General features: G+C 43.7%; 1 protein-coding gene and 1 long non-coding RNA gene across 2 annotated transcripts; one reads left to right on the plus strand and one right to left on the minus strand.

Moving 5' to 3' along the window:
- Positions 1 to 349: 349 nt before the first annotated feature.
- Positions 350 to 2368, plus strand: LOC132452050 (uncharacterized). The gene is made up of 5 exons (XR_009524228.1): positions 350 to 576; positions 662 to 831; positions 928 to 1607; positions 1689 to 2115; positions 2218 to 2368. It is a non-coding gene; the product is annotated as an uncharacterized LOC132452050 (long non-coding RNA).
- Positions 2369 to 18425: 16057 nt separating this feature from the next.
- LOC132452617 (E3 SUMO-protein ligase ZBED1-like) lies at positions 18426 to 20442 on the minus strand. The gene is made up of 2 exons (XM_060045308.1): positions 19947 to 20442; positions 18426 to 19845 (listed from the first exon to the last, which is right to left on the minus strand). The coding sequence occupies exon 2, from the start codon at positions 19810 to 19812 to the stop codon at positions 18958 to 18960; it is 855 nt and encodes a 284-aa protein (XP_059901291.1). The 5' UTR covers positions 19813 to 19845; positions 19947 to 20442; the 3' UTR covers positions 18426 to 18957.
- Positions 20443 to 23857: the final 3415 nt, after the last annotated feature.

The raw sequence follows: 23857 nt of genomic DNA on the forward strand, positions 1-23857 counted from the left end.
GATGCGGCAATTCCAAATGTTTCTTTTTTTTATCCGATTCATCGATTAATCGAAAAAATAATCGACAGATTAATCGATTATTAAAATAATCGTTAGTTGCAGCCCTAGTCCTATGCAGCGAAATGTGTTTACATACTAGCTACTTTCTATACTAATGTGTAATTAATTTATCAATAAACCGTTTCAGGTATCCGAGCCTTTTCAGCTGGTGGGAATGGACCTTATGAGGCTCAGTGCAACAGAGTGGTAATCAATACATTTGTGTGATGGTTGATTATTTCACCAAGTGGGCAGAGGCCTACGCTCTGAAGAGTAAATCTGCAGAAGAGGTGATTTGGTGCACCTCAGAGACTGCTTACAGACCAGGGAACTGAATTTAAGAACCAGGTAAAACCCTCAAGACCAATGTTTCTTATTTCTTAAGAATCAACACTGTAATGCTAACTTGTTTTCTGATTAATGGAATAAGGTGAATGCTCGACTTTGTCAAGCCCTGGGGATTAAAATAAGTTTCTCGTCACCATACCACCCTCAGACAAATGGGCTAGTGGAGAAGCTTAATGGCACCATACAGAGGTAAGTTGCATATTGTTGAATTGGCAGATATCATGCAAAATATAAATTCAGGCTAAATTACGTTATGTACAAATTACATTTTCAGGTCTCTCAGAAAACTGGCGGAGGACAACCCTAAACAATGGGATAAGTTTCTCCAGCCAGCAATGTTCGCGCTGCGGACCAAAAAGCAGCTGACAACGCAGTTCAGCCCGTATTTTTTTATTGTTCGGCAGAGAGGCCAAATACCCATCTGAGGTGCCACAGAAGTACGAGGTAGGTGGCGGTATTTGTATATGTGTAGGGATTGTGGTCATTATGACTTGACTAAATAGGTGAGATTATAACATCATTTGGTTTGTTGCACTTTAGGTGACCACTAAGAAAGTGGAGCAAATGGTACTAACGGAGGAGGTCTACCGCGGCCTCGATAAGCAAGAAGACACCTTTAAGGTTGTCAATAAGAACGTTGCGAAGAAACAAGAGGCCGTCCGAAAACGGAAGATAAAGAAGGGGGAGGTGGCCGTATTCACTATTGGTGATCAGGTCCTAATAAAAAATGTGAAGGAGCCGGAGAGAAAAGGGGGGAAGATGGAGAGCACCTTCCTTGGCCCTTTGGTGGTTCTTCAGGTGAGGGGGAAATTTGCCACGCTGGCCTCCCTTAATTCCCCCAGGAAAACGGTGGCCAATGTTGACATTTTGACTCACTTCATTGAGCCAGAGGAGAGGATTCCAGCAAAACTGAAGAAAGTTGGCACCTCTCCTCTGGCTTCCCCTTCCCCACCACCACCACCATCCAGCCCTGACCCTCCGCTGGGGACATTACCAGGGGAGAGGCAGCCCAGCCAAAGTAACAGTACATTCAGTTATGTGACATTGTATAGTATAATAATGATATCCAGTCTTTTCAATTACTATGTTTTTAATTTACAGTTCTTGAACGAATCTGGAGAGGGAAGCAAGAAGAAATAATATGGTCCAAAATTGGACCATATAACATTTTTACAGCCGACCTCCAGAGCCTGGCCCCCGGGAAGGAGCTGGAGAGTGAGGTAAATGGTTAACCTAACTTGTTTTGTGATTCCAATATGTCCTTGTTGATATGAAAGTGAATTGGAAGAATTTTTGTTTAGATTGTCAACGCCTACATATCGTCGGTGTTGACAATTTCGTCACAAAAGTGCAAGGTCATCGACACATTCCAGATGACTGCCATGTGGGATGGCACGTCGCGGGGGATGAGGAAGGTAAGGACCATAGTTGCTTTTTGAAAGGAATTGATTAACGATAAAACCATCTTAATAACTCGACTCATCTCTTACAGCTGGACGTCATGGAGTGGGACGTCCTGACCGGGGCCGTCTGCAAGGACGCACATTGGACATTAGTTGTAACTACACTTTAATTAATGCAATTTAAGTAGATATATTTTCTACTCTAAGATTACACTAACATATCCGATCTGTAAAAGGCCATGTATCCAAAAGAAGGACGGGCTGTTTTCATTGACCCCTTCGGTGCCACCCCCGCTAAAATTCAGAAATGCAAAGATTCAACGAGGTAAGCAAATCCAGAATATATTCGAAGTTGTTTCAAGTGTGTTCAATTATTTTAACATAACGTGTGCAAGTAACAAGCAATTGCTTTATTGTTTGTCTTCAGGGCTTTCATGCGGAAAAAAATGGTGAATCTGTCACGGTGGCTGTGCGCCACAATTCCCCATCCCCGCCAGCAGGACCTTACCTCCTGTGGCATTATTGTTTGCAAAGTAAGATTATGAACACGATAACAATTATACATCTATTAAAAGGACCATAATAAGGCCCAATCTCAATACTTCCCCTTACCCCTTATCTTCCCCCTTACCCTTGAAGTTGCGCGTTCATGTGAGAGCTAGTGGTGTCTCAATACCCAATTTGATCAAGATTAAGGGATAAGATTGAGTGCTATTTACCCCTTATTTTTAAGATGATTTGAGAGCTCACTTGCTCCTCCAAGGGCTATCCCAGAGCACATAGCGAAACCGGGATTTTTCAAAAAAACATGGCTTCTTGAAGCGAGGAATATTTTACAGCTATCTACACAACTTTTTATATGTTTATAAAGACTCGGTTTGATCTGAAATGTGCTACACGAACGATGCATAGTATTGTAGGTCTTAACTGAAGCTTTCAAACGGTAGTTTTAGGATACAATTAGCGCGTATACCACCACTCCATTGGCTTATATGGTAGCTTGCCAGCTAGATGCTACAGGGCCTGCAGCGGATTCGAATTGTATCCGAATCCGTTCGGTTCGTTTACCACAGTTCGGAGCATTCTGGAGATCCGCGGATTTCGGTTTCATGAAGGCATTGCCTTATGTAGCGTAGGCCTACTTTGCCTACTGTAGCCTACGTCCGATACAAAGGGTGTTTAGGACCCAGCGGAATGCATTCTCTCCAGTGCTGCCCGAGCCAATGAGACTTTTCCCGCCCCTCCCTTCAGCCTGTCAGCGTTCAAAACAAACTGGGCTTTAAACTTCGTTGCGCTCGTCGCCAGAGTTCTAAGCCTCGTCGGCCGTTATCCCTTACATGTTACACTCAGTGCACCATGTTTTCAAATGCATTTAGGGGAACATTTATTGCACAAAAAAGCCTTGCAAGTTGTCTGATTGCAGTCAATTAAAACATTGCAAATAGCCTGTGGGTCTCATTCATTTTTGTGTTTCTCCCCCAAACCCTCCGTCAAAAAAAGTCCGCCTTTTTACTATCACGGACATGATCCTAATCCGAACCGTATCCGAAACCGAGGCCCAAAACGGTTATCTGAACCGAACCGTGGACACTCTGGCTTTTATTGGCGTTTCGGCGCTCTGGTGACGGGGAAGCCAGCTGGCGACGATGAATGATGACGTACCCGAAACCGAGTGGCGTCTCATTTCATAGGGGAAAGATCTCAGCCCTTGGCCCTTACACTTGCAAGTGCTAGGGTTAAGACAAAGACAAAGACAAAGCAAAAGGGGCAAGGGGAAGAATCGAGATTCGGCCTAATACTAACCTGTATTTTAAGATAGCAGAGCTGCTATTAAGAGGAGATCCGATGGAGTTTGATGTCACAGAGGAGGGCATCAACTCCATTCAAACAGAAATGGGCAGCAAATTGGTTGAGGATTCTGGTAGGCTACGCTTCAATCAACTGTATATGGACCTCACAAACATTTCCCTAGCCTACTTAATCCATTGTGCAATTTGAAAATAATTTAACAGATGAGCTGACAGAACTCTGCCGTTTTTGTGGGGAAGAAAGCAGCCCCTCAGAGGCGTCAGCCTTCAAAGTAAAGTCTAAAGTGCGATCTTTAGTGAAACAAATATCTAATTGATCTACCTTCTTTCAGATTGAATGCACACAGTGTGCACTCTGGTTCCATTGGGTGTGTGTTGGAAGGCCCAACACGGATATCCATTTTCTTTGCCCAGCCTGCCAATGAGCCACAGGAGGAAGGCTCTTGCAATTTATTTTTAGTATTATTTATTTATTTATTAGGCCTATTTATTTGTTTTATAGGTACAGGGAATGGGTTAACCTTGCCATTGTTGATGCTTGGCTCTTGGTTCTATGAACATAGGCCTACTTACTGTACCGAAAGTGAGATATTATTTCTGTTTCTTCTGAGAAATTTACTTATTGTAAGTCACTTTGGATAAAAGCGTCTGTTAACCCCATTTATGGCCACTCAGAAAAGCGCCAATGCAATCCATCCTTTGTTCCAAAATCCTAGTCTTTCTCTGTTTGTTGGGATTTGTATCATGTATCATGTAATTTATCAATGCGTTCGAATAATCTCTACTTCGATATGACACTGTGAATAATTATTCTTATTTGAACGGTGTGTGGCACTTTTGTGCTCGTTTAGGCTACTTTACTGAAATAACTGGAGTCAGGGCCGTTGTCATCCCTTGGGCAACCTGTAGGCCTACGTATGCTTTGTTGATTTGAATAAAAATTGTGGCTCAAAGAGATATCGCCTTGCGTCACATTGATTTCAGAAGTCGCTGCTTTGCTTACAGAGAGTAGGCCTATATAGAGGAGGACGCGACAACACCACATCAGGCGACCGAAATGATAGAATGAGTGCATAACAGTGTTTTAGGCTAGTTTCAAGCAGTGGAGGGCAACACAACATTAGGTTTGGATTAACTGGATGTAAAGGCGTCTTATTTTTTAGAAACGCGACCATTGCATGGTCATAACTACATGGAAAGTAGGATCACAAGTTGATCTGGCTGCCTTCGTGTTTTCAAGAAGTATTTGCGAATTCTATTATACTACGGCAGCGAATTCCCCAGTGGGTCAACGGCACAATGGAATGGAATTGCGGATTGGTATATTTTTCCCCACAATGGTATGAGTTCGAATCTCGTGATATTTGTTTTCATGTGAATAAACGTGTCTCAAAGTGGTATCGCCTTGCGTCACATTGATTTCCGAATTCGCTGCTTTGCTTACAGAGAGGATATAAAGAAGGAGGACGCGACAACACCACATCAGGCGACCGAAATGATAGAATGAGCGCATAACAGTGTTTTTGGCTAGTTTCAAGCAGTGGAGGGCAACACAACATTAGGTTTGGATTAACTGGATGTAAAGGAGTCTTATTTTTTGGATACGCGACCAATGCATGGTCATAACTACATGGAAAGTAGGGTCATAAGTTGATCTGGCTGCCTTTCGTGTTTTCAAGAAGTATTTGTGAATTCTATTATACTACGGCGGCTGTTTCCCCAGTGGGTCAACGGCACAATGGAATGGAATTGCGGTTTGTTATTTCTTTCCCCACAATGGTGTGAATTCGAATCCCGTAGTGTATCATATTTTAAACATTCATTTTCCATTTTTTTCAGCTTAAAACGGTTCTACTTGACACGTTTCTTCCAATTACACTCCAAAAACGAATGAGATTGTAATGTTTTTGACATTTTATTGAATAACAAATCAAAGAGGCAATCGCAAGGACAGCCAAGTTTCTGGTCCCGATTTCCAACATCTGGCGTAGCCACGACAACAAGCGAAGCATTCGGCTGAGGGTCACCAGTTAGCATGGTAATTTTTTTTTTTTATACCAGATACATTTTCAGTCGCACCGGTGCGACCAAATAAAATATTTGGTCGCACTACCCCGAATTCTAGGTGCACTCTGGAGCCCTGAGGCCTACTATTGATTTGTAAAAGCAAATAAAAAAAATCTGGGCCTATTTTTGCCCTCAATGACTGAAGTTATTGGTTGTAATTTAGCTATGTTTATTTTCAGTCACAATTGTTTTCAGAAAAGACTGACCAAAAGTGATGCCATTTAAAATGCATCATGCTCTGAATCATTCAACCGTTCCACACCATTTCCACAATATCAAACAGAACGGTGAGAGTAACAAACTAGTAAAAGAACGAGAACATTATTCTAGATTCAACCTGATCTATGGGCATGGTGCCTAGCAAGGAAAGTCGCATAGCAGCACCAACGTGAACTTGACACTAGTGGTGGCGTTTGGTTGCCCTATCAAGATTTTTCACCTCAGGGATACCATGAACAGCCCACGTTGGAGATTTGCCATTATTCATTAGCAAACAGCCAGGATTACAGTCGATTGCTAGTAATGCTACCAGTAAGCCATGAGTACCTAGCAAACCATGTAGCACCCACAACACTGACGTTGCCATTACTTTTGGTGATCTCGATTTTGCGAAGTGGTCTACCTTTTCCTTTGGTCGCTAACTTAGCACTGTAACTCAATGAATGGAATGCTTTGTGTAATTAAACATGAACAATGTCCTGTTTCCAATGTTTCCATTGTACACTTTATTCGCAAATGTTAGAATCTCGTTATCCTTCAGATGTTTTCACCTCCTTTGCGTCTCCAACTGAGCAGCAATGCAGGCAGAGCGGGTTTGTTTGTTATCGACAGCGTTGCCAGATTGGGTAAATTTCCCGCCCAATGATCCCGCCCAGCCTTAAGTCAAGTCAAGTTTATTTATATAGCACATTTTAAAACAACAGTAGTTGACCAAAGTGCTGTACACAAATACAATATAAAGAACAAGAAGGCTTAAAATTGCATATTAGCAACCACAATGAATAAGATAAAATAAAATCTTAATCTGTATTAAAAGCCAATGTAAAAAAGTGAGTCTTTAGTTGCGTTTTGAACTGGTCTATAGACTGGGCAGATCTCAGACTCAGGGGGAGACTGTTCCAAAGATTAGGAGCGGCCACAGCGAAGGCTCTGTCGCCTTTTGTTTTTTGTCTGCACCTATGTACATCCAGCAGCACCTGCTGAGCTGACCGAATTTCTCTAGATGGAGCATGGATGCAGTCCAGCTCTGACAAATATTTAGGTGCCAGCCCATGTAGAGATAAAAGTAAACAGGATTTGGAATTTAATTCTAAAAACCACAGGAAGCCAGTGGAGAAAGGCCAGGACAGGGGTAATGTGGTCATATTGCCTTTTTCCAGTGAGGAGACGTGCAGCAGCATTTTGGACCAGTTGCAGGCGACGGAGCCTGCACACCAAAATATAGAGAATTACAGTAGTCTAAACGGGACATTATGAACAGGTGAATGACTCTTTCAAAGTCCTTTGATGGGAGATACGGCTTCAACAAGTTCCAACCAGGTTTTCACATCTTTCAGACAGTTTGACAATGCATTTGTTGAGTCTTTGTTTGATTTTAACGACAGGTAGATTTGTAGGTCATCTGCAAAGCAGTGGAACGAAATGTTGTGTTTTTAAAAAATGGAACCTAGGGGAAGCAGATATAACGCAAAAAGAATTGGAGATAAAATAGAGCCTTGGGGGACCCCACAGACTAGTGGGGCTGCAGCTGAGGAGTACTGGCCTAGATGAACAGAGAAGGTTCTCTTTGACAGATATGACTTGAACCATTTTAGGACATTTCCAGTAATACCAACACAGAGTTCCAGGCGGGATAAAATAATCTGGTGGTCGACTGTGTCAAAGGCAGCAGTCAAGTCTAAAAGCACGAGCGCAGCAGAGCTCCCCGAGTCAACAGTTAAAAGAAGTTTCTGTGCTGTGGCGTGATTTAAAACCAGACTGAAACTTTTCTGTATATCATTAAGATCCAGGTGTAGCTGAAGTTGGTCTAAAACCACTTTTTCTAACACTTTAGAGAGGAAGGGAAGCTTAGAGATAGGCCTAAAGCTGGAGAGAACAGGAGTCGAGGTTGTGTTTTTTGATAATGGGCTGGACTATAGCATGTTTAAAAACAGATGGAACACAGCCTGAGGCAAGGCAGGTGTTTATTAACGTTAAAATGTATGGGCCAACAGTGTTAGACACGTCTTTCAATAATCTGGCAGGAATACTGTCTAGCGGATATTCTGACGGTCTCAATTTTGTAACCACCTCCGATAGCTCAGAGAGCGACAGTGGGTAGAACTGCTCGAAGACAGTAGGGCATACAGGAGATGCCGCTGGATCTACGGTGGACAGAGGAGGTGAAGACTTGATGGCAGAGATTTTATCGATAAAGAACGTAAGAAATTGTTCACATAAGGGGAGTGATGGCACAACAGCAGGAGAGTTGCAGGGATTAATGAGATTTTTTAGAGTGCCAAAAAGAACCTGGCTGTTTTTGGACACAAGGTTGGATATGAATTGGGTTTTCGCAGATTTTACGGCTTTCTGGTATTTTGCTAAACCGTCTCTTAAAATCCCAAGGGAGACATAGAGTTTGTCCCTCTTCCATTTTCTCTCGGCACGCCTACATGTGCGTCTAAGAGTACGAGTGTGATCATTGAGCCACGGCTCAGTGACAGGTTTGGGGCGTCTATCTTTAAAAGGTGCAATCAAGTCCAGAATATTAGAGCAGGTAGAATTAAAAGAACTGAGTATCTCCTCCGCAGATGTATTTTCTAAGTCACTTGCGGGAGGCATAGAGTCAATAAAAGAGACGGAAAACTGTGACGCGGTCAACGGATTCAGCGCGCGCCGGGGCGCGCGTTGAAGCCTGAGCGCCAGGCAGAGTCAGAGTGAACATCACCGGTAAATGTTCTGAAATCGGCACATCACAAATTTCACTAATACACACATTTAAGCCATGGGACAGAACAAGGTCTAGTGTATGACCCTTTTCATGCGTCGGGGCAGTAACGGACTGTGTGAGGTTAAAAGAGCCAATGAGATTCAAGAAGTCTTTAACTAAGGGCCGGGAGTCGCAACACACATGGATATTAAAATCGCCTATGATTAATAAGCGCCTATGATTAACCTAGGGCTGGGCGATAAACCGATTTTATCGATTAACTCGAGTGTGTAGCTCACGTCGATTTGTTTAAATGAAAATCGGTTTTCTCTTCAACATCCGCCAACGCTTCCCTCTCAGCTCCCGTAGTTCGGAATGAGCTCAGCCCCCCCCCCGCACAGAGCGAGCATTTACCAAAGTGATGCACAAACAAACATGGCATCGAGTCGGGAAGATTATGTTCCTAAGAAAGGCACGGTGTCATCCGTTATTTGGAATTGGTTTGCGTTCGCGAGGTCAGATTTAGAGCAGGAGAGTTGCAGGGATTAATGAGATTTTTTAGAGTGCCAAAAAGAACCTGGCTGTTTTTGGACACAAGGTTGGATATGAATTGGGTTTTCGCAGATTTTACGGCTTTCTGGTATTTTGCTAAACCGTCTCTTAAAATCCCAAGGGAGACATAGAGTTTGTCCCTCTTCCATTTTCTCTCGGCACGCCTACATGTGCGTCTAAGAGTACGAGTGTGATCATTGAGCCACGGCTCAGTGACAGGTTTGGGGCGTCTATCTTTAAAAGGTGCAATCAAGTCCAGAATATTAGAGCAGGTAGAATTAAAAGAACTGAGTATCTCCTCCGCAGATGTATTTTCTAAGTCACTTGCGGGAGGCATAGAGTCAATAAAAGAGACGGAAAACTGTGACGCGGTCAACGGATTCAGCGCGCGCCGGGGCGCGCGTTGAAGCCTGAGCGCCAGGCAGAGTCAGAGTGAACATCACCGGTAAATGTTCTGAAATCGGCACATCACAAATTTCACTAATACACACATTTAAGCCATGGGACAGAACAAGGTCTAGTGTATGAAAAAAGTTTTGGACCCCAAGTATGTGCTACCAGGCCGAAAAATTTTCTCCGACGTTGCCTTGCCCCAACTATATAATAGCACGAGACAACGGATCGCAAAGGAGTTGGAAGAGGTGTCCTTTTATTCTGCCACCACAGATTTATGGTCAAGTCGGACGATGCAACCATACATGAGTCTTACTGTGCACTTTATCACTAACGATTGGACTCTGCGAAGCATCTGCCTTCAAACGGCATACTTTCCAGAGGACCACACAGGTGAAATAATAGCCCAGGGGCTAAGAGATGCCCTAAATTCATGGAACCTTGCCGAAGACCGACTCATTTGCATGACAACTAATAGCGGCAGCAACATGATCAAAGCTCTGAAGGACAATGCGTGGCCCAACCTCCAGTGCTTTGGACACAGATTGCACAATGCTATCGGTAAGTCTAAATAATGGCTATGAATCAAGTGATCTTTTTTCCATTCTCAAGACAATAAATGCATCATGTAATTAATACATTATATCAAGCCAATATTTTGACCAAATGTGCATTTAAATCTTGAAGTTCGCTCTGTATGTATCTATCTACTTATCTAATAGTGTTATACATTGTGTGTATGCCCTTTGTGCATGTACATTCATATTTTGCAGTAATTGTAGCAAGACAACAAGTTTGTGAATGTAGTGTTAACACTAAAATGTATTTGATTTATGTATTCATTTACTACAGAGAATGGTGTGAAGGACCCACGGATAGTTCGTACTATCGGGGTATGCAAAAAGGCTGTCTCTGCCTTTTCTTACAGCTGGAAAAAAAGAAGAGACATGACTGAAGTACAGGCAGAGCTTGGTCTACCCACTCATCAGCTGATAACGGAGTCCCCGACCAGATGGGGTTCACGCCAAAGGATGATAGAGAGATTTCTGGAACAAGAGAAGGCTGTAGTCCGTGTCCTGGGTTCGGACAAGAAAAGTCGCTATCTTGTGCCCACTTGGCAAGATCTGGATGTGTTGGAGTCAACAAATAAAGCAGTAAAACAGGCATGCAAACTAGTCACCTTTCGGCGAAATTCGCCGTTTTGAAGACAAAATTGACCACTTGTGTGATTCGTGGAGATCCGTTGAGAAAGCATTTGGGGGGGGGGGGGGTCTGATGGCCAGCCATGGAGTCCTTGTAGCGCCTGCTAATGCATTCTCAATGGAGAGGCGAGCGGACAGAGAGAAGGCGCAGCATTCTGTCAGGCGGCACGACAAGTGGGCGCACTCCCGTGGAACTGTCGCTTCCGTGCTCGTCGAACGCATGCGCTCGCTCGTGAAGCCGCGAGGCCAGCCGACAGCGCGAGCGGAAAGTCGCCTACCATCTGAAACGGCCAAGCGTGAGCCCAGCGGAGCCTTTAAATGCCTCGTTTCCACCGCCAACAGTACCCTCATGGTAGGCCGGATGTCGATCGCCGCGGCAGCTACGTAAACATCCCGAAGGTGAACGACGAGAACTGATTCCCAAAACAAACATAACAAAAATATGGTCACGTAAATACAAACGAACAGAGCTTCGTCTCCCCGCGACCTTATACTATCTAAAACGTTCTCATCGTTCAGCCAATGAGAGTGCAATCGCGTTGCCATGGTGATAAGGCACCACCACACAAGTTAAGTAACGATCGCTATAGGCTTCAATGTCATGCAAGCACTTTGTTTTGTTTTTATTTTGTTCTACATCACAATTGCATGCTTTTATAAAGTATTGCCTTCTTTAATAGGTCCATGCTCCACCTCCTTGTTCGCCCAAGCTAACGTTTTACGCGACACGTCCATTGTCCAGAATTATACCTCGCGGCTTGTTTTTATCCCCATGTCACGCCCACTTTTGGCGGTGGAAACGCGAACCGTGCCGCAACTTAGCGAACCGAACGCACCCTCCGGTGGAAACGCACCAAAAGAGAATTTTTCAGCGGGTCACCAGTTGTGTTGATACATACTAGTCGATATAGCCGAGAGGAAAGCGGGCCCTTGAGACACTGGTCCAGGCCAAGAAGAAAAATAAATAATGGCATACTCCTATTGCCCTGTCCTCCCACCTCTTTTTATTCTTCTCAATATTCTTTCTTAATTTTGTAATAAGTTATGTACCAATTGGGGCTGCCCTTGCACATAATAAATTAATGCTTTGTTCGTAATTGTGCGCAGTCCTGTAATTTTTTTTAGCTTGTGACTAACCCTAATACATTACAAAAGTAATAAAAAATGTAAAAGAAAACTCCCCGGAGTATAAACCTGGAACCCTATAGTGGGTCTGTGTTTTTCTCAGCTCACGCATCATTCTCACCTTTTTCACCCCGAGCCAGTTTGCATGCCTGGTAAAATCCCTCCAAGAATTCACTGATGCACTCTCCGGGGAGTCTTATGTCAGTGTTTCCTACATTAAACCAGTGCTCCATCTGTTCAAAACCAGTCTCCTACAGCCAGAGGAGGAAGACACAGAGCTCACGAAAACAATAAAAGGAAATATCATGCAGTACCTTGACAAAAAATACAGCAACCCTGTAAAAGATGAAATCTTGGACATGTGCTCACTGGTTGACCCAAGGTTCCGCACAACCTACATTGACCCAGACAATGTGGAACAGGTCAAAAACAGAGCTCTTGCTGAGCTGATGTCTCCTGCCAACAACAGTACACCACAGCAGCCTTGCACAGCTGTACAGGTGCGCCAAGAAGATGCACAGCCTCCACCAAAGAAGAAGATGACTTTAGCAGCCTTCAAAAATAATGCAGTGTCATCTCCCAACCAGTCAGAGGAAGAAAAGATGGAGACTGAGCTGAAATCCTACTTATTGACCCCTGACGTAGACCCAGACACCAATCCTCTTGAGTGGTGGAAGCGCCACCAACCGAATTTTCCTAGACTAAGTGTCCTGGCAAAAAAATACCTCTCAATCCCAGCAACAAGTGCGCCCTCAGAGAGGGTTTTCAGTGTCGGGGGGGCCATTGTTACATGCCACCGGGCATGTCTAAAGCCAGAGGTCGTAGACAGGCTTGTCTTCCTGGCTAAAAATGTTTAACGAAGCGCATGTTCTTACTTACTTATGTTCCAACTTAAAAAAGCACCTTATGCTCTCATGCACTGATTTAATGCTTTGTTGAATGTTATTTGGGCACTTTATCAGAACAACCTCTTATTATTATTAATATTTCATGTTTACAGAAATATTTGATTGTATTTTATGTTATGTTACATGTTACACTGTTTACTGCCATAATGCCTTTTTGGCAAGTTGTTCTTGATTGCACTTAAACCCCAAGGGGGGAAATCAAAATAATAAAAGGAAATATATTATTTTGGAACAACTAATTATTTGTCCTCTGCATATGATTGGGTCTGGGGGGGGGGGGGCTAGGGTCAGAAAATCGATTTAAATCGGAAATCGGATATTTGGTGAAGAAATCTGGGATTTTTTTTTTAGGCAATATCGCCCAGCCCTAGATTAACCTCTTAAGAGGTTAAAAGTAGCCCAATTGGGTGGGAAATCTGTCTAATCTGGCAACACTGCTCACCAGCCAGGGATCCTGCTGATTGGTTCATAGCGCAACGCGACTAGATGTTTGCGCGAATCAGACGCCTGTAAGGTCACACCCACTCAGAGGAGGACTTAACTCCTCTCTCCCATTGAAACCCATGTTATTCACCGGCCGCCAGTACTTTTGGGAAATGAATGGGAGTCAACGGAGGCTGAGGGAGGACCTTCCTCCCTGAAATGTTGTCAAAAGGCGATAGGGGGTGATAATGTCCCTTTACCCAGGGAAACTAACATTATATATTCAAAGGCATTAAAGTAGTCATATTTAAGGGCATTAATTCATTACACAGGGTGTCCGCGCGGTAGTAAAAGGTAGTAAAAAATAAAATGTAAAATTAAGGCCCTTGAAAGGTAGTAAAAGGTAACAAACGCAATTAGACTTGGTAGTAATATAAAATGATCTTCCATTTTTTTGTTTACATGTTTTAACTTCATCTAGCCTAAAAAATACAGTATACGATGCTTACAGGACCTGAACTGAGTAGCCGTTAGAGTTGGCGTCGGTGGTTTTGGATTCTGCGACCCACCGAATTCTGCGACCCACCGAACGTGGAGGAGTCGTTCGCGATTCAGCCTAGTTTCCGGTAACGGTGAATCGCATCATGGAATGCATGCCATTGCACGGTTCTCAGTTGAGTCAGTCAGACTCAGTGGAGTTAGTGCTACCGTAAACTCGTTCGTTCACGAACGAACGAACGAGACGACCGAACGAACGAGAGAGACGAACCAGTTTGGTTCGTTCGTCCTAAAGACTCGGTCATTCGAACCGGTTCGCGAACGAACGAGCCAACACTACACGTCTCAATTAAAATAGAAAGGTAAAAGAATCAGCTGCTGCTTCGACCATGAAGGAGAAGTTGTTGAAAAAGTAGGTTTTGCTTATTGATGAGGGCTTCATGATAATTTGTATAGTTTACTTTACCCTCATATTTGATTTGCGGGAGTGCAGTGTATCATCCCGCACCCGCAATGAGCTTTAATTTTTTGTCCCGCGCTGCACTATTTTGCGTCGCGTCCCGTGGGAGTGAAGACCTCTACTCTCTATGTCGTTGTTTTGCGGTGCTAGCAGCAGCAGCACTAGGGCTACAGGGATCGCGGCAGTGTCACATTTATACCTTATAGTAAGTAGTAAGTGGTGCTTTGCATACCCCCCGCCCCGCTGCTTGATGTCGTGTTGGTAGTAAAAAATATTGTGGAGGTAGTAAAAAAGGTAGTAAATTCATCTCTATGATTCCTGCATATACCCTGTTACAGTAGTCTGGGCAATCTACATGTTTTATTCTCAACAATGTTAAGGAGGATCTTCCTCCCTCTCCTCATTGGAGAAGCCTCCACTGATATATATATATAGACCTCTGCATGCGATCTCCCACGTTGCCCGAGTCGCGGTAATTAGGGCCCGACCGATATTGATTTTTGAGTGCCGATGCCGATTATTTTCAGAGAAAAATTACGATTACGATTAATTGGGCCGATTAAAATCAAAACAAAAAAAAGCCTATAAAACTTCCAATGTGCTGCGCTAGTGAGCAGTGAATGACACGTCCAGCAGTATGGTCTCACCGTTAGAGTCTACAGTATAACAAATTAACATGGCCTGGGACCTAAAGAAAAACGGGCACAACATGCTCAAACAACGGGTCTTGTGTACATTGGTGAGGCGAGCGAGCAGCTGCCTGAGCGACCGTGCTTTCATGTTGTACGATAAAATTCAATCTCCTCTTTTTTACTCCAGCTAAAGTTGTTAGTTAGCAAGGCGAGTAGGAGCGCAATCTGCAGGATACTATGCGCAATAACATTTCTAAAATAAAAAAATAAAATCGGTTGTAATCTGCGTCTTTTTGGCAGATGTTGATTATTTTCAAAAAGGCTATAATCGGCCGATTAAATCGGCAGGCCGATGAATCGGTCGGGCCCTAGCGGTAATCCCGGTCTGCGGTGCCCGCGTTGCCCGGTGTTTCACTTCAAGTCGTGACCGTGTTAACTGGTGACCCTCAGCCGAATGCGTTGCTTGTTGTTGTGGCTACGCCAGATGTTGGAAATCTGGACCAGAGGCGTAGCTGTCCTTGCGAAATCCTGTTTGATTTGTTATTCAATAAAATGTCAAAAACATTCCAATCTTATTCGTATTTGGAGTGTAATTGGAAGAAACTTGTCACGTAGAACCGTTTTAAGCCGAAATAAATGGAAAATGAATGTTTAAAATATGATACATCAGGGCTCCAGAGTGCGCCTAATTTGGGCGCACATGCGCCTAGAATTCGGGGTGCGACTGAAAATGTATCTGGTATAATTATTATTATTTATTTTTTTACAGAGCAGTCTATTCATAATATTGTAATAACCACGGAAGAGGCAGTGAATGAAGTATTGATTAGACAGCGATTTATTAGACACCTAATAAACCGTTGGAACACGCAACACCGGTAAACAAACACGCAAAGCCCAATCCAGGGGCCTGTACTACGAAGCTCGATTAGAGGGTTAGCGAGGTATGTTGAGCTGAAAGCCTGGGTTAGCTGTACCATGAAAGTCGATCTCTTTAAGCGTCGCTGTATCACCATGGTGACTTACGCTCGCAACCAAACCTGGTCGGGAGCAGCTTTTCAGCAAGTCTACCCGGAGATCGGCTACTTATATCGGCGTGCGCAGCTTCCTAGCCCCTCCTCCGATAATGGCATCACCATTTGTGGGTGTTCCCATGGAGGGTTTTTCAGGACAGAACCGATCCCTTGGCATTGTCTGACGATATTCTTTATTAGAGATACAGATTCGGCATTTATTTAAGGCATTAAATAATCCCCCCCCCCCTCAACAACTCAGAGCAAGGCAGGCACGGTCCAACCTCCCCCCCCCCCCCCGTCAACAACTCAGCGCAAGGCAGGCACGGTCCAACCCCCCCCCCCCCCCTCCCCCTCAACAACTCAAAACTAGGGTGCACCATAAATACGTGCTGGTGCACCCAAATTAAAAATGTAGGCGCACCAGTGCACCCAAGGAAAAAGTTAGTCTGGAGCCCTGTACATTACGGGATTCAAACTAGGGATGGGCGATATGGCCTAAAATCCATATTGCGATATACATGCAACCTATTGCGATAACGATATATATCACGATATATAAATCATAATAGAACCATTTCAGAACAGGTTACATAGACTCTAAGGAAAGCTAAACTGCTAAATGTATGTCGTTTTGAGAACATTTATTGTGCAAAACTAATCATACAACATAATGTTGTAGCTGCAGAGACTTTAAAAAAGAAAAAAATCTTCTGTGTAATGACGTATACTTCTCTTAATGAAATAAAAATTGGTGGTGTCTTGTTAATAAAGAAACGGATACTGTGAATTAGGGAAATACGTCCAGTATTAGGCATGGCTATTTTAAATAAAGAAAAATCTTCCAAGTGTGTGCACAGATACTTGCTATTAAAACATAAAACAATAAGTGGAAAATGAACGCATATAATTTTGAAATGAACATGAAATGAGAGCAATCACCAGCTCCTCCGTTTCGCTTTCAGCCATATTTACTTAGATGACGATGATGCGTTGAAGCCGGTTGGAGCTCATGGCTCTTTAAATTCCGCGGGTCGCGGACGATGCGTTGCAGCCGGTTGCAGCTCGTGGCTCTTTAAATTCCGCGGGTCGCGGACGATGCGTTGCAGCCGGTTGCAGCTCGTGGCTCTTTAAATTCCGCGTGTCGCGGATGATGCGATGCAGCTGGTTGCAGCTCGTGGCTCTTTTTAAAATTTGCGGGTCGCGGACGATGCGTTGCAGACGGTTGCAGCTCGTGGCTCTTTTCAACTTGTGACCATACTATCCATGTAGTTAAGACCATGCATTGGTCGCGTTTCCAAAAATAAGACTCCTTTATATCCAGTTATTCAAAACCTAATGTTGTGTTTCCCTCCACTGCTTGAAAATAGCCCAAAACACTGTTATGCGCTAGGGATGGGCCGATAGTCGATTCTATCGACTATCGCCGATAGATGGATTCCATCGTCGATCGTCTCAAGTTGCCGATAAAAAGGCGATAATTTTTTTAATAATAAAAAAAAATGAAAAACGGCGCTGTGGTGGCTTTTTTTTACAACTTAAAAAGCCCCGCAAATTGTAATTGAAGTTAACTGGCACAGGTGGAAACACACTATGTAGCGCTGACCTGCCGTATTCACTCACTGCTACGAGGAGAGGGGAGGGGCTCGAAACCTACCGCTCTGCTCGCACGGCGAAATGACATCACACCCCGCTGCACATGTCACTTTGAAAAACTTTGAAAAGAAGAATTAAATAGAAAAAAATCTGCTTGAGCAGGGGAAAATGTTTCACAATTCATTCTCATTTGTAAGGGAAACACTGATATGTGTAACTATACTCAAAGCCTGTGTTTTCTTTCACCATATTAGCCTACCCTGCAGCGCAATGGCAAAGGCTGCGCGCACAGCTTACGGGGCGATGTATATATTTTTGAAATGATTTAGGAGTTTATGATATCAGGCTATATGATCAAACTAATGAAATATTAGAACGAGACAATTTCATATAATTATGTCGGTGTGCATAAGACAGTCCCATTGACGTTCACATAAAAACATCCAAGTCAAAAGGTTGCCGGGTTTATTTGGAGAAGAGACAGAATAATAAGACATTCGTTTCAAAGTAGGCTATATATGTAGCCTGGCTCCGCCCGCCTAAGTACTTCCGCTCAATTTGAATTTCCCTTCAGTACTAGGTCTGGACCTGCTGTATGTAATTTGGTTTTCTGGTGCCGCCACAGCGGCCGCCAATCAGCGAACAGAGGGCGTGTCTGAGAACAATGACGATAAAGTCGTACGCCAGTTTGAGTTGTTGTTGTAGGTCGGTAGTTGATTTACAATGTGCAATTTTTCCCTGATAAATTAAATTCGACGAACAAAACCTGCAGCTGTCGTTGACGGACATTTTCGTGCAGACGCGCAAGGTGTTTGGTTTGTGTACAACCTGCGCGTGATTCCCGGCGCATGACATACGTCACAACCAAACGTTAGCGATTGGTTATGGCAGATCCAGAGTGGCACTGGGCAGATCCAATCATTTTAAACTTCAACAGACACCCGCCTTCAAGTGAGTTAACGTTTGTCAATTGATTAGGTCCAGACTCTCTGTACAAATGAAATGAAATGAAGTGAAGTACGAGAGTCTGGTAGAACCAGGCTACTATATATGTAGGCCCACTTACAAAACGCTTTTAAAGAACAATTATAACAGAGTATTGAACATAACGCAAGTATAACAGATGGCGAAGTCTTTACAAAACTTTTTTAAAACGAAAAAAAAATGCTGGCAGAGCAAATAAAATAGAAATGGGCACAAAATTGGCTAGGCCTATTGCAGACTGCAGAACGCAGTCGAAAGAAAACGAAATTTGGATTCAAAGGAACGAAATAATCCAATGTTTACAAGCTTTAGCTGACAAACAATAATGGTCCAATTGTATTGTGCAGTGCAAGTAGGCCTAAAAGCATAATAATAAATACAATTTAAAATTAAGTCTAAGTGTCCATTTCGCAAATTAAAAAATTAAAATAAATTATTTCAGAGCAAATAAAATAAAAATGGGCACAACATTTGCTAGGACTATTGCAGACTGTAGAACCAATCGAAAGAACCTAATTTGGATTCAGAGGAACGAAATAATCCAAATGTATGCCTAAAAGCCTAATAATAAATACACATTTTAAAGTGTGTGCATAGCCTACAGGTTTCTGGACAAGAACACCAGCATATTCACCTTTTCTGGCTTCAACAAGCTCCTCAGTGGCGTGACAACGTTGCCTGCAGTTCTAAATACACGCTCAGAAGGTGAACTAGTAGCGCATATACAAAGATATTTACTCGCAATCTTGGCCATTAATGGAAAGCGGTTCTCGTTTGCCTTCCACCATGCGAGTGGGTCACTGTCCCCATCCAGTGCACCTTCTTGCAGGTAGGCTGTTACTTCTGCGTTTGCCCGTTGCTCCTCAGTGAGTGTCACAGGTTGCTTCGCCTTTCTCAAAAGGCTACCCAGGGAAGGTTTTATTTTCTTAGGTGGTGGTGGTGGTGGAATAGGTGCCACTGGCTGCTCCGTCTCAACATCCTCCACTCTGACCCTTACCTGTCCGGTGGTCTGCCTCCTGCAGAATGACACCATCTCTGCCTCCAATTGAACTGTCGTGCTGTCGAGGGAAACGGCATCGATATGGTCGCCCTTGTAGCGGGGGTCGAGGAGAGCAGATAAGTGCATTAATTTTAATGACGCTTCATTGTCGTATTTGTTATCTAGTTCCAGCAGCACCCCGCTTTTAATGACGGACGTCATCCGGACGTCATCGTCGTCTTCCTTCAAGACGTTGTCTTTCAATAATTGTAGCGTGGGCAGCAAGGAAGAGACTGTCACATGGTTTTCGCCAGACAGTATGTCCGTAAAGTCGGAAAGAGGTTTTAAAGCTTTGTTCACTGCCTCCAGCACAGCTTCATCTTGCCACGTCAGGTTTGGCAGGGGACGGCGGCTTCCGTCGTTTGCGAAAACCCTCTTGATTGCTGCGGCCTGTTCCAGTATCATCTCTGCCATCTTCTACTTCGAACCCCAACGTGTTGCACAGTCCTGTTTTTAAAATAAGACTGATTAGCCCAATAGCCTGCATAATAATATTTGCCTATTCATAATAACACCACTAGCCTACTAATACAATCTAATAATCCTACCGTAATCAAAGCATGGTTGGGGAGTTGTAGCTCATCCTGGGCTTTGCTCAGCTCCCGTTTCCGTTGCCAACTATGAGAAAAGGTGCCGTTGATTGCCCGGCAGACCCCAAACGCACGACTAGTGCGATCCTTTTCTCCATCAAGTGCGTTGTTTATGGCCACATTCAAATTATGTCCAAAGCAGTTCAACCAGGGCCATTTGAGCTCCCGGACGGCTGCAATAATGTTTGCACCATTGTCGGTTGTGATGCAGAATATCTTCTCTTCCACTATGCCCCACTCTTGAGCGCCGACTTTGAGGGCGTCTGCCAGCACATCTTTCGTTTGATTTTCTGGGACGAAGGATGTGGCCAAACACTTCGCCTCCAGTTGCCAGTCTTTGCTTATATAATGGGCTGTGAGAGACATGTATGGCGTCATGTTCACGGATGACCACATGTCTGAGGTCAGGGCAATGAAGGAGGCCGATTTTAATTCGGTGACAACCGACGCTCTGGTTTCATTGTATACATTGGGGATGGCAGTTTGGGAAAAGTATTTGCGCGTAGGCAACTCATACTGCTTGTCCAGCGTTGCCAGCATTTCTTTGAAGGTGGTCTTCTCCACCGTCTTGAAGGACACCATTTCTTTACATAAATACCGGGTCACAGCTGTGGTACACTGCTTCCATCGAAGGCTGTCTCGCTTGTATTTGGTTCTCCTTGAGAAGGCGCCCAGGATGGAGGGCTGCTGCGAGGTTGTAGCAACAGCAGAGGCCGCGGCACGTGGCGCTAAAGAAGCATGATCTGCCGGGTGATGCACTCTCAAATGACCGTGTAAATTTGTTGTCTGGGAATCCTTCACCGGAATCATCCTTCTACAAAGCCGACATATCGGCTGGTTGACGTCTTTAGGTTCACCTTTCTCATTTGGCTTGAATCCCAAAAACTTCCATATGGGCGAAATTGCTGTCGTCTTACTAACTAAGATAGCCTCCATTTTGTGTAACATGTCATGTGCTGTGCCGCTGGAACCGCCGTATCGAAACTTAAATCAGCGGAGGCTCACGCTGGTCCAAGGGGAAGAACATCCGTATCGTTTTTAAGAAAAAAATTGAAAAATATAACCGCAATTTTATAATGTGATAAATTATTAAAAATATTTATTATTATACAATTATTAAAAAAAAGTTGCGTGCGCTCGCACCCCCCCCCCCCCCCCGATAGCATCGACTATCGGCGATCACTAGGGGGCACTATCGGACGATGGAAGCTTGTAGGCGATTGCCCAACCCTATTATGCGCTCATTCTATCACTTTGGTCGCCAATTATTTTTCATCACATCTTTAAAGTGGTTCTTTAATTCACCATTTATTACAGTAGAGAGTACTGTAGAGCATCTATCAGGGCCTGTTTTCTGGCTCACTCTCTTTTCTCTGCCTTATGACCTCCTGCTTCCCTCTCCTGAGTTTTCAGGATGTCCTCCTTTTTTTAAATTTAAATAAGCTTAACAATGTAAGAGTATATGATTTTAAGTATACATATTGGGGTGAGTTCAAGGAAAACTTGTAATTGTATTAGTAATTAGGGTTAGTTAGTATTTATTTCAACTCATATTATGGCTTATTACGTTAAGTGAAGGCATGTTACGATTTCATTGACGAAAAACAACAATGATAATTGTAGGTGTTTTCTTTAACATGAGGCCAAAAAAATAGGCAGGCCTGGCAGGCCCTGGGGCTTCAGCTCAGGTAAGCCTGTGCATTAAGGCGGCCTTGCATGTGGGAGTGACACATAAAAAGGGCCCAGAGTGTGGAAATTAACATCCTACGAGAAGCTGATTGCACTATATAAGGGTGGCGCAAATGTTAGAATGATGTTGGAGTAGGTAGCGTATACGAGATAGAGAGCGAGATAGAGATAGTAAGCGAGATAGAGAGCGAGATAGAGTGCGTTAGAAAGAGTTAAGAGATAGAGAGCGTTAGATAGTGTTTGATAGAATTAGATGGAGAGCAAGAGATAGAGTTAGATACAGTAGAGAGCGAGAGATAGAGTTAGATAGAGAGCGAGAGATTTAGTAGAGAGCGAGAGATAGAGTTAGTTAGAGAGCGAGAGATAGAGTTAGTTAGAGAGCGAGAGATAGAGTTAGAGAGAGAGAATGAATCCGATCCTTATTAAGGAACTTATTGACTACAAAGTCAATAATAGTTACCCTGATATTTCAACAGAGCGTCAGAGATTCATCATTAAACGAAGAGCCTCCCACTTCGTGCTCCAGGGTAAGTAAAAATTACATGACTATGTGAATAATCAAATAAAAAAAACGCTAATGTTAACATTAAATTGAGCTTTTCTGACCAGATGGAGACCTATTCTACATATGTAGAAGAAGGCAGGGGAGGGAGCATTTGGCCAAGGTCGTTGGCTCGGCGGCCGAGGCCAACCTCATATTTGAGGAAATGCACTGTAGCAGTGTCGGTGGTCACTGCGGTGTCGAGAAGACCCACAATGCAGTGATCAGCCGATACTACTGGCCTGGCATGGAGGCATTCGCAAATGGGTAAGTTAGAATGGTCCCCCCAATTTACTGTGTTTATTTAAAAATGACGGCCTAAATTAGCTCATATTACCTCATATGTAGCTACCAACGTAATTGGTAGCTACATGGGTCCCAGTGCCAGGTGCGACGGAACCTAGGTAGCTACCAATTACACAAATGTAATAGGTCCCGGCGCCAGGTGCGACGGAACCTATGTAGCCACCAATTACATTGGTAGCTACATATGAGGTAATATGAGGCCGCGAGGCCAAGGGTCACCCCTGCCCATAAAATAATTACATTGGTAGTTAACAATTTCATATTTTTTTTGCCTGTATTGATGAAATATTTACTTTCTTCGTAATGTAAAATAGTAAGCTTAAGTCAGGGAGGCTGGGTCCTTTGTGCTTCATTCATTTCGCTTTGTGCTCCGCGGAGAATTTAGCCTAAAATGGGCTACCAACTTGTTAAGTTCATTGCACCAGGTTGAGATGGACGATGTTGGTTTAATGCATGTAATGCCCAAAACACAGCTATGACTGACAATTGATTGTGAAGCATTATTTCTTATGGCACAATTAATTCCATCTTGGTCAGACTAGTTGGCGGCAGGCCAACTAGTCTGCAATTTGGGGATTGCAATTGCAATTTGGGGATGAATAGGACTAAGGGTAATTCAATTAGAAAACGTGTTGGAGACTCCGACCAACCGCAACTTCAGCTGTCAGCTCAGATAGGAGACTTCAAAACGTATAAAGTGCATATAGTCTACCCTTTATCCTACGTTGCATTTTGAGGAGCAGCTTGCCTAATCGTCTGAGGCTTTCTCTAGATTTTAGTAGCTCACGGACTGAGACATAAGCATCAAGAACAGAATAGGTTGATCTCTTTCACTGAACTCCAGTCCAACCCCCCTTTAGTTGGCGGAAACTAATTGACTGAAAGAACTGGCATTATATGTTTGTGTCGGTATGCTGCGCCCCAGAACGACACCAAACATTTTTTTGAAGCCCCCGTCTTAATGCAAGAGGGGTTTCCCCGATACGTAGGCTAGTCAAAACCTCTGTTCTAGGATCATTCATTGGTCAAAACATTCTCACAGCTGGAACAACCACGGCACCTAACGTCAGGTAATTCCCTCTCGTATCACACTGATCATCTCAAGACCGACGGACCCGGGAAACGGACTGATTGATTTATCATAATGCTGATGAGGTGTCAAGCACTGTTCGACACATGCACACGCATGCACCCCCCCCCCCCCTCACTGAAATCATTCCGGCGCCACTGGGCCTAATTAACGATCGGTCAAACCAAACTACTCATTCTCTTTCACTTCCCAAAGGCCTGAGATGCATTGATTTGAGTAATATTTGACTTCAGGATGCCCAGT

The sequence above is a fragment of the Gadus macrocephalus genome, chromosome 23 (genome assembly GCF_031168955.1).
Source record: "Gadus macrocephalus chromosome 23, ASM3116895v1".
NCBI lineage: Eukaryota > Metazoa > Chordata > Actinopteri > Gadiformes > Gadidae > Gadus > Gadus macrocephalus.

What these genes read in the sequence shown, in the direction of transcription:
- LOC132452617 (XM_060045308.1), bottom strand. Translation starts at nt 19,812, where the DNA reads ATGGCAGAGATGATACTGGAACAGGCCGCAGCAATCAAGAGGGTTTTC.